Raw genomic sequence first — 21,993 nt, 5'->3', positions numbered from 1 at the left:
TGCCAAAACAAAACAATGTTTCTGGTTCTCATCTCACTTAATTGTCCATTTCTGCCTTGCCTATCACATCAGTGTGCAAACAAGATTAAAGCTTAAGATACTGAAAAATCCTCAAATACCACTAGCGTCTTATGAGACAAAACTGATTTTTAAATTACTTTTGGGCACACCTGACAGCAGTCAGCAGTAATTATTACACTCATTATCTGGCATCCATTTTTTATTTGTTTGCTGGCCAGCGCAATGTCATAGGAGTTATGGAGAAAGGGGTTAAAAGGATGCTATAAAGCAATTATCACAATCAGATGATAATAATCAATAATACTTCAAAATAAGTACTGGGTACTAAAAAAGAAAAAGCTCCAGGAAGTGTGTAATACATCTTCAAAAATCTTTGTCTAATCCCAGTCTATACCCACTAAGCAGTGATCATTCCAGACACCAAAACACAGATTCAATTGCCAAGTGTTGAATTTGGTCCTACCTCATACATACATGAACTCTGTTTTCACAAATTAAGTAAGACCAACCATAACTGAAGAAAGCCTAACCCCAAACTTGCACTGATTCCAGGAAAACTTTCTCTTTGGGCTTACTTAGGAATAGCAATCAGCCAAAACCTCAGCTATCTGAAGCTGATGTCCTATAACCAAAAACGCAGTTCCCGGAATTATTATTAATAGATGATCTTGCCTTTCAGTGGCAAGAGCAAGCACGTGATTGACTCTTTTCTGAGCCCTCACCTTCACGATTTAATGCTACTCACTGCAAAATGAAAGGTGTAACACTAGATAAAATTAGAGGACAAGGGGGAAAAGGGAAGAAATTAATTTAAAAGACGTGAATCTTTCCCAAAAATAAGAGTACTCAAGGAACAGAACAGGAATTCCTGCAATCTCTACTAGATCCACAAAACTTAAACCTGGCACATGGGTGTGGGTGGAAAAGTATTTGGAAGAGTTTACAAACTAGACGTTCCCTTATTGAAGATTCTTGGTTGATTCCAGGCACTCAAATGGTAGCAGCCACTAGCAACTTCATTGTTTCCAGATGACAAGAAAAAAGCATCTGTTAGCTATGATTACCCAACCTCACTTACAACTTCACCTTAGTGAAACTGCAAGAACACAACATTCCACAGGCACAGTATTTCAGTGCTCAAATTCATACCAATCTGAAAACATGGTAGCACAACTTCTTGGCAGCAATGGAGGACTGCAACTGTGACAGCAATCCAAACTTTTCTTCCCTCAGCTCTTTGAACAAAATTTCTTATGCTGTTAAAGGGTCTGGGTTGTATCTTCAAGACGTGCTCTGACCTGGGCCAGATTATCTAAAAGACCACATAAAACTTCAAGATGAAGACTTCTATCAATACACTCTTTTAGCAGTTTAAATTGCCCTGTAACAAAGATAGAGCTTGTCTGTGTAGGATGCAAAGCCTTTCTGAGAGCTGATCCAAGACTAAAATGAATTTTTCCTGAAGCTAAAGGGAAAACTCAGAGTTCACCATCTTCTATCCCAGGTGTATGGTCCTCCTTTGATCGGGTTGTTTTTTGGTTTTTTTCAAATGTAAAACTAAGTGTATTTGTAAATGCACAAAAAACCCTCTCAACAACACCCTACCAAAACCAAGGTATTCCTGCCTTGGCAAGAGGGTTGGACTAGATGATCTCCAGAGGTCTCTTCCAACCATAACAATTCTGTGATTCCACTGCACATTACTTCTCTGTCAATAGAATGAAAGGACAAAAACTTCAGTTCATTAATTATCTGATAGTGACTGACCCTACATAAGAAGGAGCAGAGTTTCCAAACTCCTACAGTTTAGCCTGCCCCTGAAATGCTCACTAGTCAGAGCAAACCAATCTTCATAATCTACATGTTAATAACTGTTGATGATCCTACTGTGCATGTAATTTTTTTTATTATATGACATGTTAAAGCAGCAACCATTCTAAGAATCATTTTATGCATGATTTTCAAGCTGCTGTCAATTGTGAGTTTGAATAGTTGTCCAGCTTCGTGCCTTCCATTTAAAATAAATAGTAAAAAACTGAAATAAAACTGCAAGAAGCAGCTGCTTTAATATGAGCACACTCTTTGGCAAACACCCTCCACATTTATTCAGGCAAGTTACAATTTTATCTCCAACAGGAAATGCATTCAAGTATTTTTGGGAACAGAAATCAGAAAGGAAATTATCATGACCCGTACTGAACTATGCTAACAGGCACTCTGCTACCAGGAAAATTTCTGCTAAGGGTTACTGATACTAGCCAGAAAGGTTAATGTTCTGGAGACAGACAGTTAAAACCTGCATTGGAAACCAGCTGGAGCTCCATTTAGTGATGACAAATACTGCAAAGAAGTGCTGGAAGAGATTTGCTTGTATGCTGTAATTTGCAGCTTGCTTACTGCTCCAGAAGAGCAGACAGACAGAATTCAGTGTGGAGGATCACGCACATGGCATAGTAGTGTCTCTAGCAAAACATCATACTACCGTCTCCAAAGCCCACAAACACATGGAAACATGGTTACAGCAATTCCTAAGGAAGAAAAAGGATTCAGGTCGGCTAAGTAATCCAAGGCAAGAATCAAACATCCTTTCTGGATATACTTTCACTTCAAATGGGAGTTCTGGGCCCCAGGAAGGTGATTCAGACGCTTCAAATAGGCACCTTAAGATGCCTATGTCACCAGAGAAAGGGAGACACAAATATTACAATACTTTCAGGCTTAATAAGGTACCAACTAGAGGTAACTAGCAGAAGGTTTGAGCTTAGCTATGAGCTCCTGCTTCTCTCTGGAACTTCAGCTTCCCTGACTGGACTGCATATTGTGTAGCTGAATCTCAAAAGGATAAGCATGTAAATTTTCTTAAGCCCTTACATGAAACCTAAAGGATCTGAATGTAGTTCTGGAAGAGCAGGAAAAGGAAGTATCAAAACTTCTGCTACAGACATACACTCCAGAAAACACAATTATTAATCCATAAGATGACTTCCTGAAATCAAGACAACTTGTACATGACTAGATATCAAAAAAAAAAAGACTGTTTTTAGTTTCAATGTAGGAAATATCATATAACATTTATTTTTTTTAAAAATGGACACCAGTACACACTCCCTCTGCACAAATCAGAAACAGCATCAACAAATATACACATGAACCCATCTACAGAGGAAAAGAATAACCACCTTCTGTGCCAAACTTTCAGTTAGTTACTTTAACTTAAAAAAAAAAAAAAAGATAAAAGTCAAGGTTTAAAGCAGTCCCTTTTATTGTAATAATGAATCTTTAATTATTTTGTTTCTCCTGTAGAATTGCATATCCCTCATGCCTAAATGTCCAAAACTGTGAAAAACTGAGATGCATAAAAATGAACAAAAGAAATTTGCTCTGCATTCACTTTTTCTTAAAATATATTCCACTAACTTAATTCACTCTGAACATCTGATTTCAAACAGCAATGCATTTGTATTTATAACGAAGCTCAGAACAGAATGAACATTTTTTCATATACTTTATGTCAGAATGTGAGCCCAGAAACTTTACAAAGAGAAATCTCAGTACCCTCCTAAAGAAAGTAGAAATATCAAAGAAAACAGTAGTTTCTTTGATGTAACAAATTCCTGCTTTATACTGAAGGATTAACTACATTTAAAAAATCCAAACAACTTACTTTTACAGTATACAGCCCAGTGCTACTTTTAAGAGAAGTAAAGTAGCCAAACCAATTTAAAAAACAATTTTGAAAAGAAGTTAACTGACACAATGAGGTTTGGTTATTCTTCAAGAACAGCAGGCTTCAAACAAAAAGGCTGTGTCCCTGTGAAGAACAAAGATGTAGTATGTGATTATAAATAATTATTTCTAAGCTTGTATGACTTCACTGAGTCTAAATAAAACGCAGACTTCTAAAATCACTTTCATTTAAGCTGCATGTTTGGAAGGAAGCTAGGACTATTTTGTGTAGCATGACTTTCATCTATTCTATTAAGAACGCTTTTTATAAACTTGGACATTAGGGATATTTGAGTCAGGATCACCATTCTTCAGAACATGAGCACTCAGACTCTTAACAACTGTAAATGAGCTGCTTGTCAAGAATTCTTCTCAATGGCTATTAAATGTAGTCCCTGATATATCCTGACTTTTTTTTGAGAAAAATTATTATCCTGTTGATATCCACAAAAAATAGAACACTAAGTTAACTACCTCTAATAAAACAGATCCCCTCAAAACTTCCAAAGAAACTTGAAAAAATCTTGTTAGTGGAAGATAAAAGTGAGATGAACCCCTCAGGTTAACTTAAAGAGATCAAGACAAGGAAAATCCCTTCCAATTTTCATTACCTGCCAGACTCTGAAATTTAATTCTTTACCTGAAGGGATATTCTTCACCATGATTTATAGAAGACTCTGGATTTCTTAAAAATAATAACAATAATAATAATAATAGAAAGCCTTTGTACTCTCATCAACCATAAACTAGCACCTGTATTTCACATTCCTTTTTTCTTTCTGTTAATTGTACTTCATAGAATATTTTGGAGGAGATCAAGGGGTAATTTAGAATATTGGTATCGAAACTGTACACAACTTTTAGATTTGACTTAGTTTTCACATCAGCAACAATTTCTTTGCCCTTCCATAATGTTTTGAATAAAGAAATAATTCTTGAAACTTGAATTCTGCTTCAAAGCAATCCTTTTTAGCAACTTTTGGGCTTTCCTTCAGAAAGCTTAGTCACCTTTAGCGACTGGTAAGTTAAATGGGCTTTCTGCACCCACATTAGATGATTTAACAGAGGGCATGCCTTCCCTTTCTTATAAACAGATTATTATAGAAAGTTATCCTCCTCTTTGAGCACTTTGATTGAAAGATTTCCTGGGTTTTTTTTTAAATTTTGCATTAAGTTTCCACTTCAGCTTTCAAATTGAACAGAGTGACAGTTTTCTCACATATTCCACAAAGGCTATTTTTCCACATGGTGTTCCCAACAAACAACACTTTTTTCATAGAACTAAAAATAATTTAACAAAAAGTAGCCATGAACAAGTTTCTTTACTAGTAACTTGCAAATCTCAACATTAGCTAAAGCTTTTAGGATCTTGAGAAACAACATCGGTTCATCTTTTCATACCTTGGTATTAAACCTATCCCTCTAAAAAAAAATGAAAGTGATGCCCACTCTCTTCTGAAGCCTATGAACAGTCCCAAGAAGAAAGCAGGTGAGTTATTCCTAATTTCTGTTTAGCTACCTCACCCCAAGATCCAAAATGCCCACAGTTGCCGTGATGGCTCCTCTTTCCTACACATCAGGAAACTGGCTTATTTTGGTATTGATCTCTCATCCCTAAAGCTGATCTTCTTTCTGAAGTCCCAAAGAAATGGACTAGCAAAGAACCCAACATCCTGCAAGCACATCCCACCTGCAGGTTGAATAAAATCTGGGACATTTTGCCAAAATCCCAACAGTGAATTATAGCGAAGTCAACCCAGCCTGGTAAGAACCACAGGTTAGGGAAACAGGAGTTAATACCAAATATACTAAGCTCACCACCAACAGTTCTCAAGAACAGTTCTGTATCTCTCTCAGAAGTGGCTTAAGCACAGTCAATTGCACCTTCAAGGCAAATAGTTGACCTCAAAAAATCTCTTCCAGCGTTTTCAGGGTAATTTCCTGTTGTGTTTTTTCCTCTGACCCGGAAGAACTCAGCAGGACTACCACATCTTTGAGAGATCAGGGCCTTGAGAATTACTTATAACTGCAGCTGCACTTACTGAGAAGTAATGAGATTTAATTAATACTTTGGTACTTGTCTGTACTAAAACTGAACATTATTATTTTTATAATATACATATTAGACATCTTCTTACTCGTTAGACACTGAAGCATGTTCTAGCATTCACCGTTTTATTACTCTTAGCCTGCCAAAATTCTTGAGGTTCTTCTAATTACTCTATGTTCTAAGATTCTACTACCATGAATTTCAGACTTTTGTCTTCTTTTTCTCTTAAATGTACATTTATACTGGCATGTATTTTCCCTGCTGCTTAAACTGTAGCTACATTACACTCTTGCCTAAAGAGTGTGGGCCTAAAGCCAGAGAGGCTACTTAACATAGTCTTGGGGAAAAAAAAAAAGTAAAAAAAAAAAAAAAAAAAAAAAAAGGAGTAAAATATCCTGTTACCATTAATGGGAGGCTTACACTTTTGAAGTAGGATCAAGTTTCCAGGGAAAAGACTTGGTGAAAGCTCACAGTAAAATTGTTGTGTCCGAATTTACAGACGGAGAAACCGAACCCTGTGACTTGAGCCTGGAGCGCCTCCTGCTGTTCAACTGCAGAACGGCAGCAGCGGTCAGTAACGCTGTGGAAGCAGACCGACAATAAGGGCGACACGCTGTGACAGCAAACGGCATTGGAACGCAACAGAACGCAGAGGGACATCCTGCATTCCTCAGAAGTAAATATCTGGCTCTTAAAATTAGTTACTACAAATCTAATGAAGGATTTGTTTCCTTAATCCTGTTTCAAAAAAGAATAAATGTACATTTAGAAGATAAAGTATATAAGTACATTTAAAATATCCAACATGCAAATATAAAACAGACACATTAAAAATATGTCATGAATTTCAGTGTCATTTCAGATGTAGATGGCCAAAATCTGGAGAACTAAAAAGGAAGTACAAGATCTCATCAGGGACCACACCGTCTAACGCTCCCTCCGGTCCCAACATTCCTGTTTGCAAATATGGTTGTATAGACCAAACTAAGAAACAGGAAATCTTTTCCAGCAGACACAGACACTGTCCCATCTGACATTTCTTGCAACCTTAGTGCTGCATGTTTGACATATCAGAAATCAGTCTCTTTCTTTATACCTACATTTGTAAAGATAACTTGCATCTTATGAACACATAGGAAACTATGGGTCTGTACATCAGCTAGAGCCACAGTAACAACAGCAGCACAAAAAATATACCCCAAAGCATACAAAAAATATACCCCAATACAGAAAGCCACAAACTACTACTGAGTCCCAAAACATGACACACAAAAACATAAGCCATGCTCTGAGCACAGCACTATTACAAATACAACCATGGCATTTCTGTAAAAGACATAAAGCTAAAAGTAAATTTCTTCCAAAACAGGAAAACCCTCGAAGAACAAAAAAATTAATCTACTAAGCAAAAAGAATCCTAAGAAAGAGAGAAATGCAAGACAGGTAAATATATCTTGTTTGAAAATACATTTTGTCATTCCATGATGCAAACACGCAACATAAAATAGGATACAAGAAGTAAAAAATAAATTATTTATTGATCTTATAAATAAATAAAATGAAACCTAACACTTTTTTTTTTTAAAAGCACTATTTTCTCATGGAAAAAACAAACATGGAAAACAACATCACTTTTCCTTAGCTACATAATTTAATACTGCAAGATAATTGGCTCAGTTAGAAAGAGAGTAACAACAAATAGCCAAAAGTCAAATTCCAGCCAGTATGAAGCTTTATGTGACACATAACAGTTCTCATCTTCCAGTTACAGAAGTGCTGAACTGATCATACCATAGCATCCAAGAAGCATTCAAACTCAGTGAAACTGAGGTAAGTACAAATACAAGATAAAGGATAGTGGAGTCACATTTGCATGGCTAATAATAGAAAAATAGAATGCATTTAGGGCACAGACATGATAAGGAATATTCCTGTCCTCTGGTTGTTGTATGAATACTCTGACTCCTGCCTAGTTGCAGTCACAAAGCACAGCCTCTCATACTATGCAGTGGAAAAATGAATTTTACTTTTCAGGGCTGATTACCTAGTATCCAGTACCCTGTTAACTATCTGCAGTATGGGCACAATGAATGTAAAGCATCGTTCAGTCATAGATCAAAAACTTTTCACAAAGACAGACCACTATCCAGAAAACAGAACAGTGAAAGATCTAAGCCCTTGGTTTTTAGTGTAGGAGTTCTGCACACAGTGGAGAGGAAAATCACTTTTCCTTCCATCTTGTAGACTCTTGTAGATCTGCCATAAAAAAATACTCCCCACCCAACCTGGAGGGAGAAAAACACTGGGCCCCAATCCTGCACTGTAATCACAGAGGCCCTACATAGGTTCAGGAGACTCTGCACACTGATTCAGCTTCCAGACTTGGTGCCTGAATAAATAAAAAGTAGCAAAGATACATTGCCAATGTCTGGGTCGGTTTTACCTGCAGCTCTCCCTTCATCAAGCTACCATACAATTCTTAAAGTAACTGGCTCTCTTACAAAGCCTCACAAGGAAAGGAAATATTTTCCTTCCTAATGCCAAAACATGCAGAATAATCTATTTGTAATCATCAGCAGCTCAATTATGAGATGGTTAGCTTTATGTGGTGATCTAAGAAGTGCAATAAGACCAATAAGACTAAGGACAATAAGCATCAGAAGACACTCCTCCAGGAGGAGAAAGAAACAAATACAGAGCCTTCTACCCCTAAGACTAACTTTTATGGCACAAACCAATTCTGAAAACAGGGAAAGCAGACGCTACAGGAAATGCAGAAAATAAATACGATACACAGTAAATTTGATGAACATTTGACAGTATATTAAGCATTATGAATCAGAATGTAATTCTTGCTGTTTTGAAAACATTAAACAGGCAAGGTAAAGTAGATCTGTTAGCTACAGGATAGTATCTTGAATGAGTACAGCAGTCCTCTTCCACTGCCTGCTGCTGACCACCGCTAAGCATATGCTGTGGAGCACTCTGTGCTCTGGCATTGGCTACTGGGAGCAGATGTAGCAAATGGATATTCCTCTACCACTCCTGTATGGCAAGTTCTACTCACCCAGGACATGAATGTTGCTGCACACACATGGCTCGGTTCCCATCTTACCATGCAGTAGCTTAAGATAAGGCCAATATTAGAGCTGCTGCTCAAAAACTACTGCCTCGGAAACAAAGTACAAGAAAGCAGCAGAACAGCCAGGCCAACTGCTGGTAATCTTCCGTTGTCATGTCTATACTACCATAGCTTTCTGATCCAGAGTAAACTACTATTTTAATCAGACACATCTAGTCTGTGTTTGTTTAAAAAACAAAAATCTGCAAATTTGCAATGAAGGAAGATTTTTCCTCCCCCTCTAGTGAGACAAGCACGACTTTCAATTATTTTTTCCAACAGAAACCTAAAAGGTCACCGCTGCTGATCTAACAGAGGCAACATGCAGGGCTCATGTCTTTCAGAGCTGACATCTCATTATGTGCAATAGTCCTGTGCACAATTTAAGTCTGTGTAAAGGATTTATTTCCCATCTTTGCAAGAGAGATAAGAATGAATTCTATTCATTAACAGTGATGATCTACTCAAGAAGTTGCTGTTTCAAGTCTGCAGAAGACGATGAAGTTGCTTGTTCAGTAAGAAGTACAATGAAGTTAAAATATGAAGAGAAGTTGGATCATATTCAGTGATCAAAATTTATTTTTAAACATTACTAGAGCTCAGCTAAGAACTAAAAGCAAAACAAGAATAAGGATTTTCTATCTGTTCTGAAACTTCTTCACCCTCTTTTATCTTCAAAGAGGGACAATACTTCCCTGCAAAACAAGAGAGGAGCCAAAAATTTCTACAGGCATTCCAGTAGTAACTAAGAAATGTCACAAACAACTATCCCACCAGATAGTATTTATTTTTTAATATTGGAGTACATCTTCAAAGAAAGCAAACCTGTTTACATTGAAAACTTTCTTTATCCTTATTGCAAGGACACTCATTTACACTACAATAAGGAACATAAGGAGCTTACCTCTCAGCACGAAGGACACCACTGTAGTAAGGGTGATCCCACGGCATCAGCGTCTGAAAGAGAATTCCAGCTTATAATTACAATAATGGACAACAAGTGAACCCAAAGTAAAACTTTTGTTTCCTTTGAATATTTTTGCAGTTTCAATAAGGCACAGAACCTTAAAACATAAAACCATCATTGGTAATAGCATCATATATCATAACCTGAAACCTTTATTTTCTTAACATTTCTTGAAGATTGTTCTTCTTACTCAACTATATAAAAGAACTTCATTCCAGATTTCAAGAAATACTCTCAATTCAAATTAAAAGATAAACCTAAATATAACAGAACTTCATTCCAGATTTCAAGAAATACTCTCAATTCAAATTAAAAGATAAACCTAAATATGTACAGTAGTAAGACATACAATATACTATAAAAAATAGACATGCATCTAACATAGAGTACAGCCTTTATTTTTCGAATGAGTCAATTAATTCAAAACAAAGTTATACTCCCTTTCACCACTTTATGTTTTGGTTATCTCAGTATCACTTTGTATATACCAACAGTTCTCTCACACTCAATGCTTGGTTTTAATAGAGCAACTTAGCACTCAATTTGAAGCCAGAATCTATCTCTAATTCTACTATGTCTTGTATACTAAAATAGAGTTAATTGTACAACAGGGCTAGCTTATACTATACTTTTAAAAAGAAAACGGATCACCACATACAGAAATGTAACTTACTGAATTCTGGGGGTTAAGCTTCATTTTCATCTTTGCCATCATTTCAAAGTCTTTTTGAGTTCTGAAAAATGTTTTTACGATGAAAGTGTTATGAAATATTTTTGAGCAATGTAATACAGCACACGATGATACTCCATCCTAAGAAAATGTCCATCATCAGAGATTTACAGATTTACAGTACTATACAAAATAGCAGGCCCACATATCAGGGTAAAAAAACTTCTCCATTCAGCTTCTGTCATTCAGGTACCTTCAAATTAAATTAAGTCCCTCTTACTCCAGTTATGCAGCTCCAAAGCATTACTATACACCCCATTTATACACAGTGATGAAACTGTTTTGTGCTGTGTGGAACTAAAGGAGGCAAGATGGACAAACAGGAATTTGTTTACAGATGTAAAATATATGGAGTTGCGCACATGGCAAGAAGACCAGGAGAGGTGTTCTTCTACACTTCAACTTGGTCTTCTTGTTTGCTGTTAACTGCATTTCTTGGCACATCATTTGTTGCATTTAGTCCTGGGTGTTCTCTGATCACAGGCACAGAATTTATTCTAAGCAAATAGCTCGTCTCAAAACTCTGGGAAAGTCTTGCTTTTTGCTTCATTGGAGCATATAATAAGCAGCACTTAATAGTGCACAAGTCCCTCTATTCTTGAAATAAAGAGTACGGTTAAAAAAATAACTTAATTGAAAAGACATACCTTTTAGACAACTGGTCAGAAAGCTTCTCCAGAAATTGTCTTACTGTCTCTAGAAGGGGGAGAATATAAGGAAAATATTTTTTCCCTTAAAGGATGTTAAGTTTACATCAAAATATTCCAAACAAAAAAAAATCCCTTGGATTTTTTAATAAACTACTCCACTGACATTGTTTCAAGAGAATTTAGTACTACATTTACTTTGTTACACGCAGAGATAATTGACAACTTCATAATCTAGGGAGTGAGCATCAATTCTGAAAAAAACCACCAATCCCTACTCAGTGAGTATTGCCATTTACAGAGAAAATGAATATGGCATACAGCAAAATGTAACTGCAATAAAATACTTCACTGGAACAAATATGTGTAAACTTAGCTAAAGAAACCAACTTTTGACCACACACCTAATACAGTGCATTTGATTTCTCAACATGTCCTTCCACACATGCCTTATACCTGGATTTTTGGCCATTGTACCCTGAAGAGCCCTGTGGGCAAAGGTCTCATACCCAACCAACTGTGCCAGACTGTTTCGGCTAGCAAGCAATTCCTCCAGTCGGCTCAACTGCTGAGCATTGGAGTGAAGAAAAATCTTGTAAGCAGCTTCTCGCACCTAATACAAAACAAAAAACAAAAACCACCAAACCAAAAAAAGATAAAAAGGCCACTGTTACTACAGTGCAGTTGTTAAGGGAAACAAGTGACACATCTGGAGATCTGGCATAACAGCTGTATTTCACTGACATTGTTGGGAAAAGGCCTAAAGCCTTTCAACAATAGTAATTACAATTGCCTGACAATTACGGCTTTCTTACCCATCAAAGGTGGAATGAGGAAATGCAATGAGACAGTCTAACAGATCAAGACTGCCAAAAGGCTCCTGTTCGCTACTCCTGTCAACAGTCCCCTCTGCTCATCGTCTCCCTCCTTCTGCCAACATCTGTGCTTCTCTGACCACTCTGTGGGCTGCCTTAACTCACTAAAACTTCTGAAAATAAACCCGAATTGTTTTCTGCCTATCAGTTAAGCTGGCTCATGGAAGGATCTGATAAGAAACAGAGACAGGGTGTAGTGGTTTGGACTTCGTTTTCCCCCAGAGGATAAGAAAAGTGGTAGACCCCAAGGGGTGGAAACCCCTGGAAGTTTTGAATTTCTGTCCAATGAGCGCTCCTGCAAAAAATGTAAACATATCACAACCAGACCGGAAGAGAAGAGTTGTAGTTTGAGGTTAGAAGAAGGTGGCCATGTTGTGAGCCACGAGGAAGGGGCTCTGAGCCCCACAGGGGGGGGGCTTTGGCCCCCCAGCCCCAGCTGGAGCCTGTGGGGACCTGGAACAGCATAATGCTGGGCTAGGTGCCTATAGTTATGCTGGGAGATGTTTTCTCCATCGTGGGCAGTGGCCGTGGCAGTGGCCGGAGAAAGCAGCAGCCAGAACTGAACCGAAGAAGCAACAAAGACATGCAGCACCAGAGAAGGGACTCCTGGAAGGAGACCTGAGGGAAGGAGAGTCAGCAGCTGAGTTCTACAGAGTTCTTGGGGGTAAGAACTGATACCAGACCCCCCAAAACTCCTTTGAGACCTCCTGGAAGGAGGAAGTTGATAGACTCTTACTTGAAAGAGCCTTGAAGTGCAACATGCTGAGAAGCTCGGAGGTCCTGAGAGCTCAGCCAGGACGGAGTGTGGGAGGTTGGCCTTGAGGGCCCTCCCTTGCTGCAAGCTACAAAGAAGCTCGCAGCCTGAGACAGGGCACAGAGGCCCTGCAAGGAGCTTGAATCTCCTGAAGATACCAGACCGTCACGAAGACCCCCTGTGCTTCGTGATATGACGTGGTGATACGACCTTGTCTGGGGTGACGAAGCCCACGGAAGACCACTCGTTTGGAGAGACGAGTGGCCGAGGCGGATACCCCCCTCGTGTGTGCTGGCAGAGATCCAGCTATCAGCTGCTAAGAAGAGACAGAGAGAGCCTGCTGCCTTAGAAGATGCTGCTGCTTAGTGACTGCTACTCTGAAGAAGCTGCTGCCCTAAGAGACTGGAAGGGATCTGTCCTTCTTTCCCTCCTGGACTTTTATTTGGAGGGGAGAAGAGATCTGATCCATTGTAAATATTTATGTCATGGTAGAGATAGTTGTAGTCGTGTGTATAATGTATTGTAGTATTTATTTGTATAGTCATTGTAATATATTCCCTTTCCCCATTCTGAGTCTGGTTGTGTTTTGTCTGGAAAAAAACCCATCTCACATTGGGTTGAGATGTGGGAGGGGGGATGGAGCTAGGGAATTGGAATTTGGGCTATCTCAAACCATGACACAGGGTCAGGGGAAAGAAAAGAAAGGAAAAGCCTTATTTCTTTTATAGCAGAAAGCTATTAGTCTGCCCATCTGCTCACGAACTTTCTCCTTTTCTCCAATTTCTAGTTTGTTTGGGTTTATTTGTAACTCTGAAGAAAAGAGTTACTTAAAGACTCAGAAAATCTGATAAAATGCTTTTATGTTTCACAAACCAATTGAAGATAATCTTTTTTTTTTGTTTATATGGAGTAAACTCAAGAAATCCAGCAACAATTTATGCCTGCCTTCATCTGAAATATGCTTCTCTCTTGGACAATACATTGAACAAGAATGCGGGTCCTGAGTCTAGAAAAAATATGAATATAAAAATTTACAAGTCATTTTGTACCTGTTCTGTTCCACCAGGTTTTCATTTTGAAAAAAAGCAAATAAAGTAAGAAAGATGACTGACCTTCCTTGAACGCGGTTCAGTGTCTTTGCAGCCAAGGCCAACAGCATACTCTACTACAAGTGCACAGTCATCTGGCCCATGTATGTCCAGACAACATTTGAACTACAATGTCCAGATTTATGTTCCACAGGACAATAATGACACTGGCATATATTAGAGTGGGTCCAGCACAGGGCCACCAAGTTGTTTGGGGGCTGGAGCACATGAAACAGAATGGAGGCTGAGAGAGCTGAGTTTGTCCAGCCTAAAGAAGAAAAAGCTCAAGGGAGATCTTAATCTTCATCTACTTTGCAGTCAGGCGTAGAGAACATGCAGCCAGACTGTTCTTGGAGGTACAGAGTAAGAGGAGGAGATGTAATGGACACAAGCTACAAGATGAAAAATTCCAACTTGACACTGGGAAGAAATAACAGTAGTGAGGGTGGTCAAACAGGTTGCCCAGAGAAGTAATGGAATCTCCATCCTTGGACAGAGTTCAAAACTCAACTGGACGTGTCACTGAGAAACTGGATCTTCTTGATCGCGCTCTGAACAGACTCAAACTGACAAGTTCCACAAGTCCCTAAATTATATGATTTCTAAAGAGCCTTTCCACAGATCTGCCCCAGAGAACTGCATTTTTAAATTGATATATTACTCATAGCTTCAGTAGCAAATCTGCAGATCACACTATTTTCAGGACAAGAGTTTAAAGACAATATACAGTGAGTATTTTTCCTTTATTTACACCCTGCTAGTGCTGTAATTTAATTAATTTTTTATTTCTCACAGAAATAAACATTACAGCTTGGAGTCTACCACAGTAAGCTTTTCTCTTTTTTTTTTTTGTGACACGCAAGACTTCAAAGCCACCTTGATTATTTAACTATATAGTATAAGTGAAGACAGAACACTTTAGTGTTTTAATATGCTCCTGGTCCTAGCATCGTATCTGGGAGTCTAAGGAACCATCGTCACATTTCAATGGCCTAAATTAATTTTCAGTTAATAACTTTAAATGAATCCTTTTTAGAAAAGCAACATTAACAATGAATAAAATAAGAGTATTCAGGATAATTCAAGTTGGATAGGATCTCGTGAGGTCTCTAATCCAACCTCATGCACTAAACAGAGACAGCTATGAGCCAAGACCAAGTTGCACAAAGCTTTTTCCAGTCTAGTCCTGAAACCCTGCACAGATAGGAGAGACCTCACTGTCTCACTGTTTGGGTATCATGAGCAGGAAAAACTTCTCCAATTGGCATTTCTCACATCCACTTGTGCCTGTTGCCACTTGTCTCCTGTCATGTACCACTCTGAAGAGTGTGGCTCTATTTTCTCCATGATATCCTTGCAAGTACTAGCAGGTTGCTGTCAAGTTCCCCCCAAACCACTACTGCTATAGGGTGAACAAGTCCAGATCCCTTAGCCTCTACTCAGTGCAAGCACTCCAGTTACTGGCCATCTTGGTGGCCTCTGTTGAAGTCACTCCTAAAGAGTGGGGCAATAATCTCTTCCCATAGTCTCTGGCTCTGTCCCTGTTCCTGCAGTCCAGGATGCTGTTAGCCACTTTTGCTGCCAGGGTCATTGCTGGTTCATGGTCAACTTGCTGCTCACCAACACTGTGGGCCTTTTTGACAGATCAGACCCAGTCAGGCAGCCCCAGCCTGTCCTATTACCAGGAATTCTCCCTTTCAAGATGCAGGATTTTGCACTTGTCCATTTTGAATTACATAGTGTTGCCACCGGAACATTCCCTCAGCTTCTAGGCCACTCTGAATGTCAGCCTTGCCCTTCAAGTATATCAGTTCTTCCTCCCAGTTTGCTACCACCTGCAAGTCTGGTAGGCAAGCATTCTGTCACTTCCTCTATGTCACTGATAAAGATGTTAAACAGGAGACCCGGGACAGATCCCTGCAACAGTTCTTTCATTACCATTCTTCCTGTAGGGTACATTTCAATCATTACCCTCTGAGTTTGATCATAAAATTAGGTTTTTTACCTGTTAGTCCATAAATCCAGACAATGTCCTAACTTGGACTGAAGTTACTGAAGAACACTGAGGCAAAAGAAAGTGATGAATATCTCTGCCTTAGGTGTGCCTGCTGCCGCTAAGTCACCGACCTTACTCAGCACTGAGTCCATGTTTTCCTTGTTCAGGCTTTTAGTACTAATGCAGCAGTAGTTGTTCTTGTTAGTGCTGTTGATGTCCCTTTCAAGTCACAACTGCAGTTGAGCTTTGACCTTCTTGACATCATCTCTACAGATACAGGCAATATTTCTAAATTCCTCCCTTAGATCTTGTACCTGCTGCTACTTTATGTACGCTACCTTTTGGAGATGAAGCTTTGGTATGACTTTCCTGCTTGTCAAGCCTGGTTCCCGATACATCTACTTGGCTTTCTAAGGATCATGATGCGCTAATACCGAGTATCTTACTACCCTCATGTGCTTGGAGGATGCTACCTTTAGAGAACTACCTGCTTTTTTGAGCTCCTTTACCCTGCAGAGCTGCATTCCATGAGACTCCACCTCCCAGTTTACTGAATTAACTGAAGTCTGCTTGCCTAAAATGCAGAGTTTGTACTCTGGGCCTCTTCTACCTCCAACCACTCAGCATCTGCATAGCTGTTATTTCATAGCTGCTACAGTCAAGTATGCCATTGATTATTATGTTCTAAAACAGTTTTTCCTTGTTAGTAATAACATCATAATCATAAACCACATGCATTTGCTTCACTAATAAGGAAAATAACTGATATACACTTCTATTATAGAGAATGTCAAAGCAAACTCAGGGAATACAAACCAGATCATCAGGACAATCAGCATGCAGACCAGCAACTTGTAAGTAATTGCCTTCGGCTATAAAATTATACCGAATATGCTCTGGCAAAACATGTTTGTCAATCTTGTTGGGAAGATGACTTCCTATCAGAAACTCATTACATAAATCCAATATTCTGACGTTGAGGTCAACTGCCTTTTTACGCTGTAAGAAAAATAGAGTACAAAATGTTTTCAGACATAGTACAGGTAGAAGTCAAAGTTTCTCAAACCTTAGAGGACTTTTTCCAAAAATGAAGCAGAAAATACAACATTTAAGATTAGACCTACAGCATTAATAAAACTGTAATGCAGGGCTGAAGACAACATGATCAGATGCTCATACAGATCTATAATTTCACACAGCATTGAAATTTGAAAGACAATGCCTCTGTTTCTGCAGTAAGAAACTGTCCAGTGGAGTATAAGAAGAATTTACATAAGCTTTGCTAGCTGCTTGGAAAGCATTTATAAAACTATGCCTAATTGCTATGTAAAACACAGAAGAGAAAAACCAGAAGCATCACTGAGACAGATATCGTGAAATAGACATAGAACTACAGTTATATTGTTACTGTTTGTATTGCACTATTTTCTGGAGCCTGTGAAGTATTTACGGTATTTCAACCTTTCTCTGAGGAGTTAGTGATTTAGAGTTTTATCACCATCATTACAGTATTTCACACATTTAACCTTACTGTAAGATTTGCTTCCAGTGAATTTGCTCACATTAGTAGAGTATGGTCTCTATGGCCCATGGGTTCATAGTTCAAAAAAACAAAGGCAAGGGTACAGATACAACATACTTGTAAAGTCCACAGAATGACATAATCTGCAGATCTCTGTCTTCCCATTCCACCCTAACTCTTCAAAATATATCTCTGAGTTTTATTTTAAAAAGTAGAAATTCTTTGTAGCAGAAGTAAGTTTCAACCTACAACAGGGAAGGATTTCTAAAGTCTGAAATGAGAACTGAAAAAAAAAAAAAAACACTGAGCAGCAAATAAGAAGTAGAATAGGCAGGGAAGGAAGAGGAAAATGTGCAAAAATAAGTGAAATTGTAACTGAAAGGAGATGAAGCACCACAGAACCAATAGTCAAATCAGACATAAACCCCAGAGTTCAAGTTTCATGTTGTTCTTTATACCAAGTAGTTGCAAAAATATATTCTAAAAGCATTTTCTAGGTCACAAAACACCATCACAACCATGATCTTCAGAAAAACCACCACATAAATCTAGTAGAAGAGCCTTTGTACAGATCTTTTTAGAGGGGGTGACTCAAATAAACAAAGTATTAACTTTATAAAGGGACATGAGCTATGAACAGAGCAACCATACCACGAAGCATGGTGTAAGCTGTTGGTTTTGGCAAATCCATCACTAACTACTGCGAAAGTATGTAAAAGCTCCAAGACAGGTAATCAGACCATACCCAGATAAACAATTTTGAACAACATTACAACTTCTGGTTATGTGAGCACCAAAGGAGAGCCTGGGCACACACTTGATCTCTTCTAAAACACTCTATTTGATTAACCTGCCATTGCAGTGCACGGGGTGCTGCTTTTCCCCCTCTATAAATATGCTGTTGACAGATAAGTAGCTATTTTAAAAATCTGATGCAGACAACAAACAAAGAAAACAGGATCTCAGGTCTTGCTTATAACTGTTCAGAAGGGAATGAAAGGATGAGGGCCAAAATGGGAAGAACAGTCAACATTACAAAATACCATTTAGAAGTGATTTAAAATAGACAAAATCAATCACTTCTGAGAAGACAAAATTCCACAAAGGACAATGAGAATCTTGGAGGACAAACTGACCCTGAATCACAAGATTTCACATTGTACATTTTTCATTAACTGGTCTTTGGCAGACAGGCAAATTTCTGTTCATATATTGTAGCCAAAAATTACCTTTTCTTCATCCAAATGAATGCCACTGATCTCAAAATCAAACATAAAAAGTTCTGCCACTCGCCTAAAAATACAGTAAATCCCCGTTAAAATCACCTCATTTGATAGTAAGCATAATTTTTAAACAGATTTTGCCTTTAGTAGTTATTTAGGTTTCATGTCTTTCACAGGGACTAACACCACAGTTATACAAGTATTGTTATTAGGGACAAAGACTTCTTATCTTGTAGGTCTTTAACAGTCTACTCATTGAAAAAGGATTTTTCCTTCCATCTACATTAAAAATATGCTTCAAAATAATCCCACTACATTAATCTAGATGTTTAACAAATTTGTACAAATTACCATTTTAATTTCATTTCACACTTCATGTATTCTAACATCAGAAAAATACCTCTTCAAATCTAACGTCCTTGATCATGGGGAAAGAAGGAAGAAGGAAGTAACAAACACCGAGCTTGTCTAACCATGTCAGCAAATAAATAATTCAAAACTATAACTGAATAAACAGCTAATAAAACCTATGACAGAAATCATAAAGTTATAAATAAATATACTGCTAATCTGATTTTGAAAGATATAAATAAACTTTTATAAACTGAAATCAAGTTGTATAGTCTGGTACCTAATTTTACTGCTAAAAACACTCACATATACACCACAGTACAGTATATCATTTTTGATTAAAAGAGTATGATTGAAGAAAATCTTCAGTTCTCATTTCTTTGTTTTTGCAGATCTCAGTTATTCAATGTAAATATATCTTGTGCTCTGCAGTCACAGAGACATTCTCCAAGACTACACAACTACAAACTTCCTATCTTCTGTGCCAGTTATTTAGTAGTCACTAATAAATTAATAACAGAGATGTGGTTTGTTTTCCAGCTGCGTTTATTAATTTAACAAAACATGAGATGTAAGTACAATAAGGAAAAATACATATAATATCTAAAAATGTAATTCTATAAGATTCTATCTATAATGATCTATAAGCATTAATAAGTACCTGGTTTCTGGATCTAGGGAACTCGTAACACTTTCATCAGCTAGCAGACGTCTTAAACTCTGACACAGTTCAACATCTGTATTTAATCTGAAAAAATAAAGAGTAAAAGAAGCACACATTAGCAACAGACAGTAACATTTCAGTTTCTTGGTATTACTTGGTATTAAGGTAGATCTTAGTATTTACTGAAACAACATTAAAAGCCAAGGGCTGTATTTTCAAAATGCTTTCTGGTTCACAATCACACTTAAAAACTAGAAAAATTGTATGCAAAGCGTATGTGGCCAAACTGGCATGAAAATAGGCTTTATGCATCCAATAAGAAAATACTTTTGAATGGTATTTTGTAGCAAATATGAGCAAGTCTAAGACTGATGACTTATGTTCCATTAACAAAGATCATCATGGTGACAGCATAAATCTGAGAGAACTGTTTTCTAGTCCTTATTTTAAAAGGACTCCATTAAAGAAAAATCTGTGCTTGAGTTTGCCATCAGATAAATGTGCTGCTGGCTGCCACTGGAGTAGACTTAGAGTTTACTAACCCCAGGACATTTCCAGACACCGATCACCATACCTGTGCAGACAACACTATGTCCATTGGATTTGCTGGCATATTATCTACAAGCATCTATGTCAACCTGCATTACTGGGTGGGAATTGCAGTGGGGAATGAAACATATGCATACAATAGTTTATTAGCCTCTCAGGATAATTTGTGAATATTTTCTTCTTTCTAAAAATTTTATATCTGAAGTGGTATTCAGATATTATAGTCATATTGTTATAGATGGCTTGCTGAATCCAATTCTTGAGGAACCCAGTTTCAAGTGAAAGGTTTCCCAAACATGCTGGCAAGAGCAAAGCAATAGTTTCTGCTGAATTTACTCTTAGAATTCTCTTTTTAGTCAGTACTGTTGTCCTCCTCGGAGTATAAAAGGCCTGTACAACTCACTGTAGGACATGAGATCAACCAGTCACTGTGTCCACTGTTACTAGGAGTCCTGAGGGAAGCAGCAAATTCTGGGTGACCTTCAAAATACTGCTTGGTAAAGCATTCACTAAAGAAGGCTACTCCTGAATCCAACAGGAAGGGAAGATATTGAAAGGACATAGCATTTGGAGACTTAAGATCATTTCTTTCCACTTCTCAGCAGCAAGAGCAGAAAAGAAGCACATAAATTCACTATAGTCAAGAGCCACAGAGGTAACTTTCAGCACTTAAGCTTTAAGGTATTAAGAAAAAAGGCAACCCAAAGAAAAGCCAAACTTCAGAAATGGAAGTGTTTAAGAACATGTTCTATGAAATGGGGGTTTTAAATAAAGAACAAGCACACCAAAGTATATCAGCCATATATCACAGCCCTAGACAGACACATCTTCAAACACTTTAACAGGAAACTGTCCTTTCCTCTTTCACATATCCCACTCACTGTCTGGAATTCAAAGGGTCAGCAAAACAGAAGTAAAAGTGTTGAGCAATGTAACAGCTTAAATCTTCAAAACAAATTGGCATTTTGTAGATACCCTTTACAACCACTAGTGAATTGTCACAAGTCCTAGGAAAATGTTACTTTGAGCCTTTGATGGGTTTCGGCAACATGGCATCAGAAACTGAAACTAAAATAGAATAACCTTTCATGAGATAACGTAACAAATCTAAACCCTTAGATATCTGTAATGGAAGACTGACACTATGTTTGCATGTGCAAATCCTTCCAACTTATTTTTTGTTGATTGTTGTTTTCATAGATGATCATACAGTAATTTTTAAAGATGCATATGGAAATAGTAAAAAAAAAAAAAAAGAAAAAAGAAAAGAAAACATACTTCTCTACCACAGTACCAATGTTCCTGCAAGCTTCTTCAGCAGCCTCTCTGAATGCAAAGTCAGGGTGGGCAACTTTCACAAAATCAGCCTGACAAATTAGAAGAAGAAAACAGTAAGTAAAAGAGAATCTTGCCTTATAAACAAAGTTGCATTCAAGCAGTTCCACTTCTATTAACATTTATTTCTAAGAGTTCTGTGAAATCTTTTTGCAGAATTTGCTGGGTTTTTCTTAAAACATAAAGCTGATTGGAAAACTTTGCTGACATTTATTAAACCAGATAGAGCATATATCTTTCCAAAAATATCATTAACCTATACACTTCTTAGAAACATTTTAAGTATAGTGCGTCTCTTGTGTAAAGACCACCAAGTTATGCTTTCACATAACTTCCTAGTAGGAAGAAATATGTTTCAAGAGAAAAATAGAAGT

At 37.7% G+C, this 21,993-nt stretch overlaps 1 protein-coding gene across 1 annotated transcript in view; it reads right to left on the bottom strand.

Moving 5' to 3' along the window:
- The window catches only part of MIPEP (mitochondrial intermediate peptidase), a 74,519-nt gene that overhangs the window by 47,833 nt on the left and 4,693 nt on the right, over positions 1 to 21,993 (bottom strand). Inside the window, exons 3-10 of the mRNA XM_032678580.1 lie at positions 21,563 to 21,651; positions 19,733 to 19,819; positions 18,727 to 18,790; positions 16,792 to 16,974; positions 11,719 to 11,875; positions 11,263 to 11,311; positions 10,559 to 10,619; positions 9,823 to 9,875 (exon numbers count right to left, since the gene is read on the bottom strand). Coding sequence (XP_032534471.1) covers positions 9,823 to 9,875; positions 10,559 to 10,619; positions 11,263 to 11,311; positions 11,719 to 11,875; positions 16,792 to 16,974; positions 18,727 to 18,790; positions 19,733 to 19,819; positions 21,563 to 21,651 — 743 coding nt within the window. The remainder of the gene's footprint in view (positions 1 to 9,822; positions 9,876 to 10,558; positions 10,620 to 11,262; positions 11,312 to 11,718; positions 11,876 to 16,791; positions 16,975 to 18,726; positions 18,791 to 19,732; positions 19,820 to 21,562; positions 21,652 to 21,993) is intronic.

Source organism: Chiroxiphia lanceolata, chromosome 2 (genome assembly GCF_009829145.1).
Source record: "Chiroxiphia lanceolata isolate bChiLan1 chromosome 2, bChiLan1.pri, whole genome shotgun sequence".
NCBI lineage: Eukaryota > Metazoa > Chordata > Aves > Passeriformes > Pipridae > Chiroxiphia > Chiroxiphia lanceolata.
The sequence above is the reverse complement of the archived record's forward strand: the minus strand, read 5'-3'. Positions and strand labels throughout refer to the sequence as shown.